Genomic DNA, 17,932 nt, shown 5'->3' on the forward strand with positions numbered 1-17,932 from the left:
GTGTCCCTGGGACTTGGCACTCGAGAAGGAGGCTTGTGACGATCAGCCCTGGGCGCGAGCGCTGAGGAGGCGGAACGCAGAACGCTGGCATCCTGGATCCAGCCGGACGCTGTTTCCAGTCGCACCGGCGAGCGCCCGGCAGGCAGTGGAGCGTCTCCACTCGCCCGAGGGGGCGGCCTGGCCGTGGGGAAAGCGGGGCCGGGGCCTGCCGTTCCTCCTCCATAGCCTCTCTTCCAGCTGGACAATCCCGGGCTGCAGCACCAGCTTCCGGCTTCTTCACCAGACGATTAGAAGGCGCAGCGGTGCCCGGAGGAGTCCAGGCAAGCCCCTCCCGCCTGCCGGTCGCAGCCGCTAGGACTCGAGAGGACAGCCGCGCCGCAGACTCTTCCCGCGGAGGGAGGACGGCCCCGTTCCCGGCGAGGTGAGCTCCGGGGAGAGCTCCGGGCCTCGCCACCACTTCCGGGAGACGCCGGGAAAGCGGGCCATCCTGGAGGAGGGTGGGGGGCGGGGCCCCGCATCTCTTCTCCGATTGGTTACCTGCGCTCCTAACGCGCTCCGCTAACTGCTGATTGGTTCCGCTGTACCGTCTGTCACCTGCTTCCCTGTGGGAATCTAGGTCGTTAAGGGAAGCGTTACTTCAGGCTCGGTTGGGAAGAGGTTGGTTGGGCCCCAGAGCCCAGTTTGTTTATTGTAGTGTGGGCCCTACCCCGGCGCGAGCTTCTGTCGCAACGGCCAGGAAAGGGACCAGTAGCGGGTGGGAGGGCGGGGGTGGCCAGAAAGTGAAGGTCTAGAAGTAACCCCGAGACACCTGGCCCTGACACATGCGAATGGGAACGGGACAGGAAGGCAGGCCTGGAGAGAGGAGTTGTGATCTGAGGAGCAGTGACAGTGTCGGGGGAGAGGCCTAGTTTCTGTTGTGGGAGCAAAGGGCCTTGCGGGAGATTTTCATGACCTAATTGTTTGGGGATCTAATTTTCTAGCTGAGTGTCTAAGAAAATCCACTGGAGATTTTGCTGTGACTTTGCAGCAGAGCTGGGAGACTGGTAGCGTTCCTAGCTTTCAGAGAGGCAACCTAATGAATAATTCAACTCTTTTATTGCTTCAGATGGGCGGCTCTCAAAAAAAACACAAGCAATTGAAGGATGGATACCATTGCATATATTAAAAGCATGTTGAAAGGAAAATAAGGTATTCACTTTGATTTAATTGTGGTTAGCTGTATAAGAAAATTACATTTGAGGAGAAGCTCTTAAAGTTTTGGATAATACTAGGGTAGCCTGATTTTATGATAGGTTTCAAATTTTTAAATTATTTAATACAAAAGTCATACTACTGCTGTATCTATGTAATATGCCTTTTGCTAATGATGGTCTACTGATTATTCTGAAAATGAAAAGAAATCTTGAGTTTTTAATAATGTTAATTCACATTTGATTGGATAGTGTAACTAGATCTTTCCTTTAAAAAGGACATAATAATCACTGTAAAAAAAATCCTTGAATTTGTAATTTAATGTTAGAATACACGTGAAATTGGATAGTTGCTTCCTCATATAATAGTTTAGACTTGCAGGCAAATTTAACTTTATATTTAAAGTAGTTTGCTTACTAAACACTGAGTCAGAGTTGCAGCAGTTGCTTCACTGGCAACTTAGTCATTTGATCCTCCAGCCTCTGTTAAGTCATGCGCTATATTACACTTACCCTTTAGTGACATACCAGAAATTGTCAAAGAATAGTTTATTTCATTCACAGAACACCCAAATTAACTCCTAAAGTTAGGCATGGGTCCTACCCTGGAAAATTCTGGCCTAGATTGGGGCTGAGATCTGGGGCATCTGTAGTTTTAAAAATTTCCTCAAGTGATTTCGATGTGTATTCCCAGTCAAGAACTGTTTAACAACTTACTAAATAGATGTGTTTAGGAAATTCTAAAATATTTATAAAATAATTTTCTCCCTTGGTTTCTTTATAGTTTAAAAGTAAGCTTTTCAAGAATGACATTTAAATATAATCCAAAACTAATTTTATTTTGGGAAGAATATCCTTGCTGGAAATAAATGTAAAAGATACCCTCCCAATAGCCTTTTACTTATTAATTAAAGAACATGCACAATTTAAGCTTAAAATTTGTATGCTAACATGAGGTACCCAGGCTTTGAAATATCAATGAGAGCTCTTAGACCAACGTTACCAGAGTCCAAGAGGTAAAAAATGAGATAAGCACTTTGGTATTCAGGTATGAGAAATGTGTGGTGAAACCAAATCCAGTCTGACTTCCACAATGGCTTTAGGCAAAGAAGTAGGTCCAGTTGTGTTCTATCTCCTCGAAGCTGTTTTTCATCTTATATGTGAGTTCTTCACTACAAGATTTGGCATAGGAAGTATTTGAGTAGGGGACAAAATTTAAAAATGAAAATAAAAAAAACTCTAAGTTAAAAACATGAAGCCATGTGTAGTCCGTGACTCACACCTTGACTTTTGTATATACTGTTTGAACAGAACAGGAATCTCACTATGAATCAGTCTAGATCTACACCAGATGATGGTGGTGAAGAAACCACATCTCAAGGCCATGATCATCGTGAGAATGAGAGAAGATGGCAGCAAGAGCGTCTGCACAGAGAAGAAGCCTATTATCAGTTTATTAATGAACTCAGTGATGAAGATTATCGGCTAATGAGAGACCATAATCTTTTAGGCACCCCAGGTAAGAGATGGGTAAAAGAGGAGACATCTTTTTCGTCATTATAAGGAGGAATTTCAAAATAAGGAGAGTTTTTTCCCCTTCTCCCTTCTCCCAAAATATAATGCACTGTTTTTGTGAATGTAAGAACTTTTTAACATAATAAAATAGAAAATCACTCGCTTATATTTTATAAATAGGTCAGAATATACAACATAGAGCACTGTTATAGAAATGCCAATATACATAAAAGTCAATATACATAAAAGTGTCAAATATATACATAGATGGTCCTATTTCTTTTAAATGTTTGTACAAATAAAATATTATTATTTAGGGGCCAGCCTGGTGGCGAAGCAGTTAAGTTTGCACATTCTGCTTCTCGGTGGCCTGGGGTTCACCATTTGGATCCCAGGTGTGGACATGGCACCACTTGGCAAAAAGCCATGCTATGGTAGGCGCCCCACATATAAAGAAGAGGAAGATGGGCATGGATGTTAGCTCAGGGCCAGTCTTCCTCAGCAAAAAGAGGAGGATTGGTGGCAGTTGTTGGTTCGGGGCTAATCTTGCTCAAAAAAAGAAAAAAGAACATTATTATTTAAAACCCAATTCTAACTCATTTGAGGTGTTACAATTTATTTCTTTAGCTGAATTAACACTCAAAAAGTCCAATGTGCTCTATAAAGTTTTTGCAAATTCATTTCACAAATGAACTAATTGAACTTGTATATGTGCATATTATATATTTGTATATTGCATATTTGCATACTGTATATTGATGACCCATGTAATGATCTATTGAGATAAAATTCAAATCTTTATTTACCTGAAGTTTTCTCTAGAAATATTCCCTTCTTAATTTCTTTTTAACTCTGACAAAAATCCACAAAATTATACCTTATAGGTTCCTAAGTATATCAACTGAGAGTACTTTATTAGTTTATTCAAATTACATCTTATTTTAATTTTAACAAAACTTTAATAAATGAAGCAATCAAAATGATATGTATTTGCATTAATTAAATATATTTAACTGTCTTCAATTTACAGAACATCAAAACAATAGAATATCTTCTACAGATTGCTAAAGATTAGTCTTACCCTTCATGAGTTCTCATACAACTTAGTAATTTAAAATTTTTAATTTGAGTGAGCAATTTTTCATTGTTTTAGGAGAAATAACATCAGAAGAACTACAACAGCGGTTAGATGGAATCAAGGAACAACTAGCCTCCCAGCCTGACTTGAGTCATGGGACAAATACCAGAGGTACTGTGGACTCCTTTCCACAAGGAACAGGTTTGATTGGAGCAATTGCGGAAATGAACTTAATGGATCTTGTACAATATGTTTGTTTTTAATGTTTTCCAGTTTTAATGTGATGCTCATTCAGATGGTATTTGCATATTATATGCAAAACAGTATAGTTAGGTAATATAGGACAGGGGTTGAATACAAAGATGTCTTACACACAAATTGCCTTCAGGGAGCTCATATATATGAAATGGTATACAATTAAGTTAATTACGAGCTTAATTCTTCTTAATCTTAGAATGTACACACTACTTTTTTAGATTTTTTAGATTGTTTTTTTTTCCTTTTTCTCCCCAAAGCTCCCCAGTACATAGTTGTATATTCTTTGTTGTGGGTCCTTCTAGTTGTGGCATGTGGGATGCTGCCTCAGCATGCTTTGATGAGCAGTGCCATGTCTGCGCCCAGGATTCAAACCAACGAAACAGTGGGCTGCCTGCAGCAGAGCACATGAACTTAACCACTCAGCCACGGGCCCAGCCCCTACACACTACTTTTTAAAAAGTAATGTAAGGGCCGGCCCAGTGGTGCAGCAGTTAAGTTTGCACATTCTGCTTTGGCAGCCCAGGGTTCTCTGGTTCAGATCCCGGGTGCAGACCTATGTACCACTTGTCAAGCCATGCTGTGGCAGGCATCCCACATATAAAGTACAGGAAGATGGGCACAGATGTTAACTGATCTGTGATGTTAACTCAGGGCCAGTCTTCTTCAGCAAAAAGAGGAGGATTGGCGGCAGATGTTAGCTCAGGGATAATCTTCCTCAAAAAAAAAGAAAGGAAATAAATAAATAAATAAATAAATAAAAAGTAATGTAACTAAAGTTTTAAAAATTTATACAGGGGCTGGCCCCGTGGCCGAGTGGTTAAGTTTGTGTGCTTTGCTTCAGCGGCCCAGGGTTTTGCAGGTTTGAATCCCGGGTGCAGACATGGCACCCCCCATCAAGCCATGCTGGGGCGGCATCCCACATGCCGCAACTAGAGGGACCCACAACTAAAAATAGACAACTATGTACTGGGGGCCTTTGGAGAGAAAAAGGAAAACTAAAATCTTTAATAAAAATTTCTACAGAGCAATACAGAGAGACTGAGTCAGGAAACCTGTTTTTGTTGCCTTGCTTTGTTGTTTTTGTGTTTGTTTTGTCATGTTATTGAACAAACACTAAGTCGTAATATAAGAAGTTCTTATAAAAAACAAAGTGCTCGTAAAAAGGAAATTCAAACTAAACAAATATATACAGTTAAAAGTAAAGCCAACTTTAATGTTCTTCTCACCACTTCCATTTCTTTCCCCAGAGGTACTCATTATTAGTAGTTTCATATATTATATCAAGATTGTCGTATTAATTAGGGCGAAGACTATTAAAAACCCCCAAATGCAATGGCTCAATAAGATAGAAGTTTATTTCTCTTTCATGTTAACTCTCCAGGGAAGATAGGCAACTTGGCTCCATACATCCTCCTGGGACCCACCCAGCCAGCAGAGTTGTTCTACAACTGTGCTGTCCAGTGAGTAGCTACTAGCCACATGTGACTATTTAAATTTAAATTAAATAAAATGTAAAATTCAGTTCCTCAGTCATTTAGCTACATTCAAGTGCTTAAGAGTCACATGTGGCTAGTGGCTTCTGTATTGTATAGCACAGATATAGAACATCTCCACTGTTGCAGAAAGTTTTACCGGACACTGCTGTACCAGGGGATTGTTTGCATGATCAAGCTAAGTCACAACCACATCTAGGTTGTGGCAGGTCCAGGTTCCAGAAGGAGGTCCAGGCTCTAGCCTAAAAGTGAGATATATCACTTCCGCTCCTATTCCATTGATGAGAACTTAGTCACATGGCCACACCTACCTGCCTGGCAGTCAACATGACTGTTACAATGCATTTACAGTGGAAGAAGCATAGGATAGATTTTGTTAGATAACTAGTGAACTCTTTCACACACATTGTCGCTACATTCTAGCAATTAAAGAAGGAAGTAGCATTTAGGATGATCAATGTTTACTTGCCTTTTACTCATATCTCTTTTTAAATTGAAATGCAAATTGGATATTAACCATTTTTCTTGTTTATATTTAGATATGTAAGTTGTACTATATTGGTACAGCTAGTAATACTGGTCCTTTGAATATGTTTTAATGGAAAATACTCATCACATGTAAGCTAGTTTATATCTTTAGAATAAGGCTGAGGTTGCTGCTTATTTTGTTGACACCAGCAGCTGATTAACAGCTTTAACGTCAACATTTTAAAAAGTTTTTTATGAGAGATTGCAGTAATGAGATGAAATCAAAGTAATCTCATTTAATAGCTGTTTTTGAGTAGAACAGACTTTAAGGCTAAAGTCTGTATAGGTAATCTGCATTAGAATGCTTTTCATTGAATTTTGCACTTTATATAATGCACTGGTTAAAAATGGAAAACTGTGCTTCCCACAGTAGCAGTATCGTAGTCAAAGAAGTTTATTGGGGGCACATGTATTTTTAAATTGATTCATTCAACAAAATTAATTGAGAGTCTGATTTGCACCAGCTACTGTTGTAGAGGTTGGGGATTTAACAGTGAATAAAATAATATAAAATTCTTTGTCTTCATGGAGCTTATGTTCTAAATGAACAGAATATGTATTATATATAGTGGCTAACATTTATTGAATGCTTCCTAAATGCCAGGTATTGTATTAATCATTTTATATACAGTATCTTATTTTATCCTCATGATAACCCTATGACATTTATACTATTATTATCTCCAACTTACAGATAAGGATATAGCCATAAAGAACTTAAGTAACATCTCTAAAGTTTCCCAGCTTTGCATAAAGTCATAATGTGGTTCTAACATTGTATTCAGAAACCCTGACTTCTTGAGATGTACATTTTTGGCAGTTCCTGAGAAACAGGATAAAATTCCTAAAAGGTTACAGAAATACCTCGTTGCAAAAATGTTGCTTGAGTTACCTTTACCAGAAGGATTCCACAAATTCAAGATGAATTATATAAGTTTTGCTACTGTATTTTATTGATATTGGCATATGAATAAAACAATTTACAAGTATAATTTTGGTATTGGATATATTTCTCATTTGTCTTAATATTTTGCCAAAAACAGGCGTAGAGAAAGCAAGAGTGAGTATTTCTTCACAGCTTTGTATAAATAGTATTTAAAGTTTTATAATACATAAGTATGTATTACAATATGCTTATAGTATATACCTTTCTTTTAGAAAGTTCAGTTTTTGCCATTTTCGTTCATTAAAATGCACAGATTTAAATATAAGTTAATTTAATAAAAACTTTGTTTATCTTACGAACTTTCAATAAAACTCTAAGGATAGTTTTAGGAATTGATCTTAAGTTGATTTGGTTTGCTTTCCAGACTCAGAAGTCCCCAGAGAAAGTTCACATGAAGATTCTCTGCTAGAATGGTTGAACACCTTTCGTCGCACAGGAAATACAACTCGAAGTGGACAAAATGGGAACCAAACTTGGAGGGCTGTGAGTCGAACAAACCCAAACAGTGGAGAGTTTCGGTTTAGTCTGGAAATCCACATAAATCATGAGAATAGAGGATTTGAAATTCATGGTGAAGATTATACGAGCATTCCACTTTCAGATATTAGCAGGGAACATTCTACAAATGGGCAGCAAAGGTCTACCAGTCCTGTGGCTAGGCGAACAAGAAGCCAAACCTCAGTGAATTTCAATGGTAGTAGTTCCAGCGTTCCAAGGACTAGGGTTGGTTCAAGGGGGCAGAATTCAGTAGAAGGGTCTTTCTCAACACTGGGAAGATTAAGAAGTGGAATCGGGGGAGCAGTTGGCATTCCTAGAACTAGTGCTCTACGCACAAACCAGTCAAGTGGTAGTGAACTCAGGCAAAGGGAGGGGCAGCGATTTGGAGCAGCACATGTTTGGGAGAATGGGGCTAGAACTAATGTTACAGTGAGGAATACAAACCAAAGATTAGAGCCAATAAGATTACGATCTACTTTCAATAGTCGAAGCCGTTCACCAATTCAGAGACAGAGTGGCACTGTTTATCATAATTCACAAAGGGAAAGTAGGCCTTTACAGCAAACCATTAGAAGGTCTGTTAGGAGGAGAGGTATAACTCGTGTCTATTTAGAACACGATAGAGAACGCAGAGGTACTGCATATACTCCATTCTCTAACTCAAGACTTGTGTCCAGAATAACAGTAGAAGAAGGAGAAGAAGCCAGCAGATCCTCAACTGCTGTACGACGACAGCCAACAATCACACTAGACCTTCAAGTGAGAAGGATTCGTCCTGGAGAAAACAGAGATCGGGATAGTATTGCAAATAGAACTCGATCTAGAGTAGGGCTAGCAGAAAATACAGTCACAATCGAAAGCAACAGTGGGGGATTTCGCCGAACTATTTCTCGTTTAGAGCGGTCAGGTATTCGAACCTATGTTAGTACCATAACAGTTCCTCTTCGTAGGATTTCTGAGAATGAGCTTGTTGAACCATCATCAGTGGCTCTTCGGTCAATTTTAAGGCAGATCATGACTGGATTTGGAGAATTGAGTTCTCTCATGGAGGTCGAATCCGAGTCAGAGAATCAGAGAAATGGCCAGCATTTACCTGAGATGCACTCAGAACTGAGTAACATAGGTGCAGTTAATGACATCAGCCAGCACGATGAAGGTTCCTCTCAAGACAGGCAGGCCCAAGAAGACAGCACTGAAATGCATGGTGAACATGAGACCACCCAGCCTCATACCCAAAATAATGATAATAGAGGTGGCAGGCAGTTGCGAAATTCAAATAACTTAGTTGAAACTGGAACATTACCTATTCTTCGCCTTGCTCACTTCTTTTTACTAAATGAAGGTGATGATGATGATCGAATACGTGGTTTAACCAAAGAGCAGATTGACAATCTTTCCACCCGTAACTATGAGCATAACAGTATTGATAGTGAACTAGGTAAAATCTGTAGCGTTTGTATCAGTGACTATGTAACTGGAAACAAGCTCAGGCAATTACCTTGCATGCATGAATTTCACATCCATTGTATTGACCGGTGGCTCTCAGAGAACTGCACTTGTCCCATCTGTCGGCAGCCTGTTTTAGGGGCCAGTATAGCAAACACTGGCTGAAGTGGTGGATCTATTCAAATATTGCATTGTAGTAGAGCTGAGTATTTAAACATTCTTTTGTTGAGTTATCTGTGATGAACTAACCAGGATGAAAAGTAACAGATTATTATAGTTTGAACTATTTTTTGTGTGCTTTTTTTAACTTGTTAAAAAGAGAAAATTTATATAAAATTTAAAAAGCAAATGTTAAATTATCCAAAAGTACAGAATAGTTAATATTGCTAGAACCAAATAACCTTTAAGATGTTTTTATTTTGGTAATTTTGTCATGCTAAGCACTTTTGTATTTGCACAATTCAGTAGGTTAAAAATCAATCTTCTTTTTCTTAATAGTACAACAGACTTGACTTGGACTTTCAAGTTGCATAGGCTTGGTACTATGTCCAGACATTGGTGTCTAAATAAGCCTTTCACTAACTTTTTATTCTAAGGACAGTATCTTTTCATGAAAGAGTGTTTGGCTGAATGTTTGCTAAATGTATTTAAGTTACTTGAAATGTTAAATTTAATATGCAGCATACCATATATGTATATATAGATATATAATTTTAAGGTTAAAATATTCAGTCTAAAAACTACCAGTTTGGTTCTTATTTAAGCTTTTGGGCTATTACTGCATATGGCACAATGTTTAATATTTACAGGATCATCTCTGGGAGGAAGTGGATTAAGATATTTAAAAATAGAGATAATTTACTGAAGCGTCTCTGACAATCTTATTAGACAGCAAGCAATATATAATACTGAACACGTATTTCTTTATTCAGAAATGGAACATGAACATTTTAGAACATATAGTTTATTTAACTTGAGTTCAGCCTTTTTGTGACTTTTTGAAAGTACTAACAATTCTTTGGATTATATTAAGTAAGGTATACAATATGCATGGTCTCTCAAATTTAGTTCTAAAATCTAAAAAAGTCTATAAAGAATCAAATGCATAGATAATATGTTAAGTTTACTTGGAGGCAAAAACTCCAAATAAAACAAATCAAAAAACCCTTAAGAGAATGTAGAATTTATATAAACACAAAGTATGCATTAAAGATCTATTTCTAACAATAAATATTAAAACAAAGCTGTATGTGAACTATTCTTTTATATTGGTCCACTGTGGTTCATTCACTCAAAAAAATATATTTTGTACCTACTAGGTATCAGGCAGTGGTGCTGGTGTCAAGGATTCAGCAGAGGACAAACAGACAAAGTCCCTATCTTCATGGGAGAGACATACTCACTCTTAGAAATTGAAATCAATTGATAAAATAAATTACTGTTCTGACTTTCATGTTTGCATATGAATATATGGCAGTTTTTCTATGGTGATACTGTTTTGAGGAAAATCACAAGAACCAATACATCAGGGTCAGATTCTGTGAGATTTAGATGTATCTCAAGATTTAGTTTTTTTCTGATTAGTGATCATACTCAATTCATTAGCTCAGATGCATGCGCAGGAATTGTTAGGGAGTGCATTTAACACCTGGAGTGAAAGGTTTTAGTAAAGGTCATGACTTTGTTTGGAGGAAATGGTTTATGTAGGTCAGTTATGGGACATAGGACTGGGAAGTTTGATTTGAAGGCTTTAAATACCAGACTAAGGAATTTTTACTTGATCTTACAGACTTTAGATGCCTCTTAATGAATTTTAGTGGTGAATGGTAGGATCATTTTTCATATTTCAGGAAGATTGGTGTGGTACAGTGTTCAGAACACAGTGGAATAGAGAGAGGAAGAAAAAACCCAATAAACTACTGTGATCATTTTTATTATCAGTCATCATCATCAGTTATTATCTAACCTAGGGTGATGGCAGTGAAACTGGAAAGAAAGGGAAGGGTATAAACATGTAGGGGGAAAAAAGACATTATTTGGTTTCTAGTTCAGTATGAAGAGGTGGGAGAGTCACCCATTCACTGATGGAGAATCGCCTGAGTGGCAGAGGGAGCACTGTTAGACGTTACATGCTATGCCAGTTTAGACATTTATCTTAAACATAGCCATATCGTATGTCTCATTTATTTCAGTGTTACCCTTTGTCCCCAATATGACAAGAGACTAAATCCAGCATGTATTGCTCATGTGGAATATTCCTCAGGAAGTTCTACCTCTCCTGGTCTCATCAGTTAGGAAAATAAACAGAAGAACAAAGAAAGGGGGAAATGAAAAAAAGGATAAAGAAAAAAATAAAAGCACAGTGATTCTTTGTTTGACTTAGTCCTTTGCAAGACATGGTGGGACCAGCATGTGAGGAGATCCCAAACAGTCATTGGAAATAGAACTAGATTGTATGCTATCTGGAAAATTCCCTGAAAGCAGCAGGAAAGCTTAATGAATTTTGTAAGTTGGTATCCTAGTTGGGAGCAAAGAAGTGTTTTCTTTAATATTTTCATTCATTTCCCAGTAAACAAGGCTGATGACAAATACACAGGCTCATTATATATTTATACCTTCTGTTTAGCAATGATTGTACCCTTTGTGGTTCCGATATAGAAAGGAACAAATAGTTTAAAATTCTTCATTTGAATATTATGTTTGATGTCATGTCCTTGGAGCTTGTTCTTTATAGTGCGGCTGTCAGCTTCCCACCTGCTTTCCCACATATTACATCCTTTTACCTTGTTTCCTTGTATCCAGATTTTTATAGTTTCAACTAGCATTGGTATGACCCATACTTGATTATCTTTTATTCACTCTTATTTTCCTTTCAATATTTAACATGAATTTATAATTTAAACCTCCCAAGATCTCCTTGAAGTATTATTGCTACTTAACATAGTAAGTGGCAGAGTTTAGAGAGTCGATCACAGGACCATTTGCCTCCAAAGCTTGTGTTCTTTCTACAAAACTGCATTCTGGAGAAGCAGAAATGCCTTGGGAAGTTTTCAGTCTAACTTACTCCTTCCTAAAGTTATTTTTCTAACCTTGTAACTTTGTTATATCATGTCTTTGTGATTACCTTAATTTCCACATTCAAATACATCCTTTCTGTTTCACAAATGAAGAGAAAAAGCTCTGCTCCTGAAAGATATCAAACAGTCTATACTGTAAGGATGAATCCAGAAAAGAGATGAAGGAGGATCAGAGTTAATAAATTGTTAAGGATCAGAGTTAATAAACTGAGTCTGAGGCAGTTTCGTGAATATTACCCTCAGGCAGGAATTTACAATGAACTTCTAATCTTCCTGCATCTCTTCATTTGAATAATTTCTGGCCACAGGAAGAAGAAATTGTGTAGAAATAGTATTCCATGAAAAGGGGGTAATTACTCCTTTTGCAGTGGGGCCAGGCTCATTTGCGGTCTCTCCCTCAAAAGTGTGCCTGACAGTGGAAATCAGAGAGCTGGGATATCTGTTAAGATGGATACAGGAGATAATTTCCCAGGAAGCCAGAGCCATCTAACTTGGAGAAGGCCAAAGGTCCCATGTTCCAAAGGATGTGATTAGGAGTGTCCGTGGTGATCATTTCCTCAATCTCTAGAGACAGGTTGTGAGTTCTTTTCAGTGACTGTGATTGTATTAGGCCCAGAATATATCTGCTCTTAGGATAACTGAGGATCCATACTTACTTTCAGCAAGTTTTTTTTTGTTTTATTTTGATCACTAAATCTCTGAAGACTCTGACCCCTGTACTTTACTTTTATTTCCTCTTTTTTTTTTTTTTTTAATAATCAGATTTCTTCTGGAAAATAGAAAACACTTTCAGATGTACTTTCACTCTATTGTATTAATGTCTCATTTCAAGATGGAGTTACCTCTTGGCTGCCCAGTATATATGCAGCCCTCCTTCTCACACATTTAATTGCAACACAAAAATGCTCCTACTTAACCATAATCTAATATCTTCTGTGCAATTCCAAACACGTTCACATTCTCCCCAATGAGAATCCAAATTCACATATAGCTTCTGTATTGTGAAGTGACACAATTTAGCCACTCTTTTGAGTTCAAGTTCCCTGGATGGTGTCCATTCCTCCATTAGCTTGGATTTGATCAGGTTTTATTGCAATCCCTCACCATCCAGCGTATGGGATAAATGATAAATGTAGTTTCTATCTACCTAATAGAATGAAGTGGAATAAAGATCAAACTAAAAAGTGTCTTTGATTCCATTGATTACTGGTACAGAATACACCATATCTTGCTGAGCAAGCTTAGTAAGATGAATGATAGAAACAGTCTCATGAGCATCTCTTTGTTGACTCACTTATCTGGGTGTAGAGTAAGTTTTTTGGTCAGCCAGTTTGGCTGGCCCAGATCCTGAGTTAGGGCCCCCTTCAGAAAAGCCCTGAGGGAAGATTTCCTATTGGTGGAGCTGGGCAGGATGGAAGGTTTGAGGGAATGCTAGTGAACAGCTTTGATCTTAGCACTTCGATGTGACTGCTTGGTTCAGGGACTGCCAGAATGTTGACCAATCATGTGTCTCTGTGTAACAGGCTAGGGGCTTCTTTGAAAATACAGCTTCCTTAAAACTTTAATTAGCTCCTTAACAATTTCATTTGGGGTCTTGTATCCAATGCTAGAAATCTTGTATTGTTCTTGATTTGCTAGAGGGACTAGCCATGTCCCTTACAACACCTTTAGCATTTTGTTAGGAGGATCCTTCTATTGCTCTAATTTTTAGCTAAATAGATTTTGCTTCTGCCATAGTTAGGGGTCTTTCTTTAATCTTCCCTTGAGTGTCACCCTTGTCCCTTTGCTGCATTTCAGACCAGTGTACTTTACAATACAAAGGAGATATCTTCATTTTTGTCTGCAGGATGAGGCAGAGTGACCATTCCACTCCAGCCAGTTGGGGTCAGGTCACATGCTTGTCCACTGCAACCATGTAGATTGGGAGGGGTTCAATTATATCTTTATTCCCAGCACTGAATTACCTGGTGTTCCTGATAACTCCCTGTGTTGGAGGTCCCCAAGACCACCCCCAGGTTAGTGGTTGGCTAGGACTCACAGGACTCAGCATATAAGCTGTGCTCGTAGCAAAGATTTATTATAGGGAAAGGAGACAAAGCACAATCCACACAGGGAAAAGGCACATGGGACGAAGTCTGGAGGAAGCCAGGCAAGCTTCCAAGAGTCCTGTCCCAGTGGAGTCACACAAGGCACACTTAATTGCTCCAGCATTGAATGTGACAACATGGGAGAAGTGTTGTCTACCAGAGCAGCTCATTACAGACTCAGTGCCCAAGGTTTTAACTGGGGGCTGCTCACGTAGGCATCCCCTGCCTAGCTCATACCAAAATTCCAGACTCCCAGAAGGAAAGGAGATGTTCAGTATAAACCATATTATTTGCACAAACAATTGAGGCACACTGAGACATTCTTTTAAGTTAGAGAATGATAGGAACACTCCCCAAATCAAGTTCCCAGAAACCAGCCAAGGGTTAACCTTGAATTAAGGCCTTTCAGAGGACCCTGAGGACTTCTATGCGAATTCTTTCTCTCACACCCACATCTCCATTTCCAGCTCAGAACATTCTCCTAAATTCTAGGGCCAGATTTGTGATTGCCTTGGTTAATGTCTATTAGGCTGTCCCTTTGGAACCTCAGGGTCAACATATCCAGAACCGAAGTAATCATCTTCCCAAAAACCATTCTTCATCCTCTTTTTCGGAGCTCAGTCAATGCCCCTACCATTCATCAGTCAAGGCAGAAAAGTATGATCTCTTTCCCCTTTGTGGAGGTCAGGTGGGACTGGCTAGGATGGTTCCAAAGGGTTAGAATGGGAGCAGGAGTACCTCATACTCACAGCTGAGGGTGCAAAGAGCAAAGGTCAAGTACAAAACTGTGACCAACAAACTGATAAGCCTCAGAGGGAGAGAATTTGGTTTAAATAGGGTGTCAGCACAGGAGGGTTTGGAGATGAGATCAAAAGGTCAAAAGAAATTACTCCAATCTGGTGAACAGGAGTGTGATCAGGAAAAATACCACCCACAGTGGCCGTTTCCCATGGGTTGGTTGATTGGTTTGATTTGGTGTATGTTTGACGGGTAGTCAAGCACTAATTAAAGGGCCAAGAAGGGAATCAATAAGAACCTGGACTCCTGCCTCTTTCCTCATATCCAGTCAACCAACCTGCATCCTTTGGAATCCTCATCATTTTCATTCTCATCATTTTTCACATAGATTCTTGCCATCGTCTCTTATGTGGTCTCATATCCTCCTTCCAATCACTCAAGTGCAATCTTTCTACAAGGCACATTTGGACAGGTCACTCCTCAGCTGTCCTCATTACTTCCTCACTGTTGTTAGAATAATATATAAGAGTCTTTGTATTTTGGCCTCTGCCTACTTTTTCCAACCTCATTTTCCACCATTTCAGGTCCCTCACCTTGCCCTTCACACTTCTAAGGTTTTGCCCATGTTGTTCTGTCTTCCTAGGATGGCCTTTCCCCTCTTGCCATTCTGGTTAATTCCTGCTCATCCTTTAACTCTCACCTCAAGTGTCACATCTGCAAATCCTCATCTTGCCTTCCTCTCCAGAGCTGACTTCTCCATTAAGCACAGCAGGCACAATGCCTAGGACCCATGATACTTTTAGGGGCCCATGAAAATGTTCTAATTTCTTTTAAATCAGCAAAAAAGGAAAAAGAACCCAACTTGAATTATATTTATCTTTATACCAACACAGTAGTAGAATATAATTTTAATATTTTTTTGGAGGAAGAGCCCCACCAAGGCAAAAATGCTGAGAGCCCATGAAAGTTACAGTGTGGCCCTTCTCACCTCCCCATTTATGCCCTTCAGTTACCCTGTCTGCTCCAAATAACTGTGAGCTCCTTGAACTTATCCTCAGCACCTAGCACGATGCCTGGTACATAGCAGGTCACTCAGCATATATTTAACAAGCAAATGTATTAACATTTCAGTACATAGGTAGACCCTGGCTTACAAATAGCTTATACATTAAAAGCTTGTTTGTAAAATTCTTTTTTTTGAAACTCAGAACACACATACCATAGTAATAATATCACGTTTGTGGTTTGAGGCAAGAGGGGAAAGTTTCCCAGGCCAGCCCACAAAAATTTACATGACCCAGAATTTTTCTGAAATACGATTTAAGTGCAGTCAAAAGCAGAAAAACCCAATTCTCCTGCAAGTTAACAAAACGGAACAAGAACGAAATTGAAGAAATGTTTTTAAAAATTTATCTCGAATGCTAGCACTTGAGACTAGACAGCTCGCCTTTCTCAAATTTCAATTTGCCCTCACTTCATAGGCCTGTTGCACACTGTCTATTGACCACAGTGGCTAAACCAGGTCAGAATCTTTGCCTCGGGCTACCCTGCTTGGCAAATGGTGGCTTTGCTTGTGTATGCTCTGCTTTTCCTGTCTCTCACTGCTTCCATCTACTCTCTCTGCTGACTCCCACCCCCAACCACCACGGAGCAGGAAAACGGCCCCCCAGCCAAAGAGCCGGCAGACAGACTGGCCATTCTGACTGCGGAGAGAACCACACAGCCAAGGGGGAGAGGAGCTCGGTGCTTGCCAGAGCCGTAGCAGGGCACGTTAACCCTTTCACAGCTTAAACCTGAATATGTCTCACCATTAACTGTACTCAGATTTTTTTTCTTGCAAAGAAAAAGGATTTAGGTTTAATCTTAAAGAGTGTTTATTCTGTGTGATTGTTTGATAGTAGAGTTGTTTGTATCTTGGGAGCTGACGATAGCAAACACCTTCTTATTTAATATAGCATTTACCATGAACTCTTTAAAGTTTGTTCAGGTGAGAACAGGGGTCTAAGTATCTTGACTGAGTATACAGAGAGGTGCAATTCCCACATCCACCTGAGGAGAGTGTGCCATATCCCCATGAAAAGGCATTTTCTGAAATGGTCCCGTCCTCATGAGAAACGAAGAATAAGCTTCATCCCTTAACAAGGGGTGAGGATTACAACTTCAATGATTTTATAATGTTGACCCCCAACACCCAGAATGTTTTTTGTGATCTGGAGAGCTTAAACAATGTACCCAAGGTCACATGGCTGGTTAGAAGCAAGGCAAAATAGCCTTGTAATTTTTTAAATGTCTTACTTTATTAATTACAAAGATTTTTTCAAAGCTCTGGCCCCGTGTGTTCATTGTCAAAAGATATCTAACCGTTGGTCTTACAAGGCTCACGACTCAAGCTCGCACAGGGAAAGAGCTCCTCTATTCAGGACGAACGTATGAGCCCCAGGCTGTCTGACTGTTCAGGACTTTGGGGGAAGTTAGAGCTGATTCATCACGTGCTCCAAAGATTCAGTGCAGTTCCAAAGCTGGTTTGTGAGGGTTCAGGGCTCAGATCTGTAGCCCTCTGTTACTAATAAGAATTGCTCTATATTTACTTTTGCAATAATTTTAATAGCATCTGTTAGCGCAGTGCAGGTTTCAGATCAGAGATGGTGACAGGTGCAATGAAGATGTCATTTTAGGCATTTCTCATTATCATTCAGAGTAATACCTTAAAATCATATTTCTTACTCCCCTATTACAGTGAATACATTAAAAAAAGTAAAACAAACTAGGAACATTCAGCCTGTTATATTTAAGCCCCAAACACAGACTCGCGGAATTTCAGGCCTGGAAGAAGATGGACAGTCTCTCAAGTGCATCCTCTGTGGGTCCTAAGAGACTGCACTTAAAATTTCTCACTCAGTTAATTGTCACGCCTACTTTTAAAAACAGCTACTTTAAAAAAGGGGGTATTTCCTTTTCATTACACGCTCAATATTATATCAGTTTGGGTCTCTGAGAAGCAAACACCAAGACAGGCTTATACATACAAGACATTTATTGGGGAAGTGCCTGTTAAGGCTGGAGAGGGAGGGAGCAGAG

The 17,932-nt window shown here is 39.3% G+C and overlaps 1 protein-coding gene and 1 long non-coding RNA gene across 6 annotated transcripts in view; one reads left to right on the forward strand and one right to left on the reverse strand.

Annotated features, from left to right (window-relative positions):
* On the forward strand, positions 1-10,195 carry RNF6 (ring finger protein 6). 4 transcript variants are annotated; one of them, XM_046664427.1, is made up of 5 exons: positions 1-421; positions 981-1,188; positions 2,502-2,709; positions 3,859-3,984; positions 7,373-10,195. In XM_046664427.1, the coding sequence occupies exons 3-5, from the start codon at positions 2,517-2,519 to the stop codon at positions 9,115-9,117; spliced, it is 2,064 nt and encodes a 687-aa protein (XP_046520383.1). In that variant the 5' UTR covers positions 1-421; positions 981-1,188; positions 2,502-2,516; the 3' UTR covers positions 9,118-10,195. The 4 variants fall into 4 exon arrangements, with proteins under 4 accessions (XP_046520383.1, XP_046520382.1, XP_046520385.1 ...); XM_046664426.1 differs by having other exon boundaries at positions 1,106-1,188; XM_046664429.1 differs by having other exon boundaries at positions 8-421; positions 1,106-1,188; positions 3,859-3,954.
* Positions 9,062-17,932, reverse strand: part of LOC124240998 (uncharacterized) — a 25,821-nt gene continuing 16,950 nt past the window's right edge. For both annotated transcript variants that reach the window (XR_006889073.1, XR_006889074.1), the window contains exon 4: positions 9,062-9,196. This is a non-coding gene — a long non-coding RNA (uncharacterized LOC124240998). The remainder of the gene's footprint in view (positions 9,197-17,932) is intronic.

The sequence above is a fragment of the Equus quagga genome, chromosome 6, assembly GCF_021613505.1.
Source record: "Equus quagga isolate Etosha38 chromosome 6, UCLA_HA_Equagga_1.0, whole genome shotgun sequence".
In the NCBI taxonomy this organism is placed as follows: Eukaryota; Metazoa; Chordata; class Mammalia; order Perissodactyla; family Equidae; genus Equus; species Equus quagga.

Coding starts and splice junctions, on each gene's coding strand:
- RNF6 (XM_046664427.1), top strand. CDS start 2,517: ATGAATCAGTCTAGATCTACACCAGATGATGGTGGTGAAGAAACCACA. Junction 2,710..3,858: donor TAATCTTTTAGGCACCCCAG/GTAAGAGATGGG, acceptor TCATTGTTTTAG/GAGAAATAACATCAGAAGAA. Junction 3,985..7,372: donor CTCCTTTCCACAAGGAACAG/GTTTGATTGGAG, acceptor TTTGCTTTCCAG/ACTCAGAAGTCCCCAGAGAA.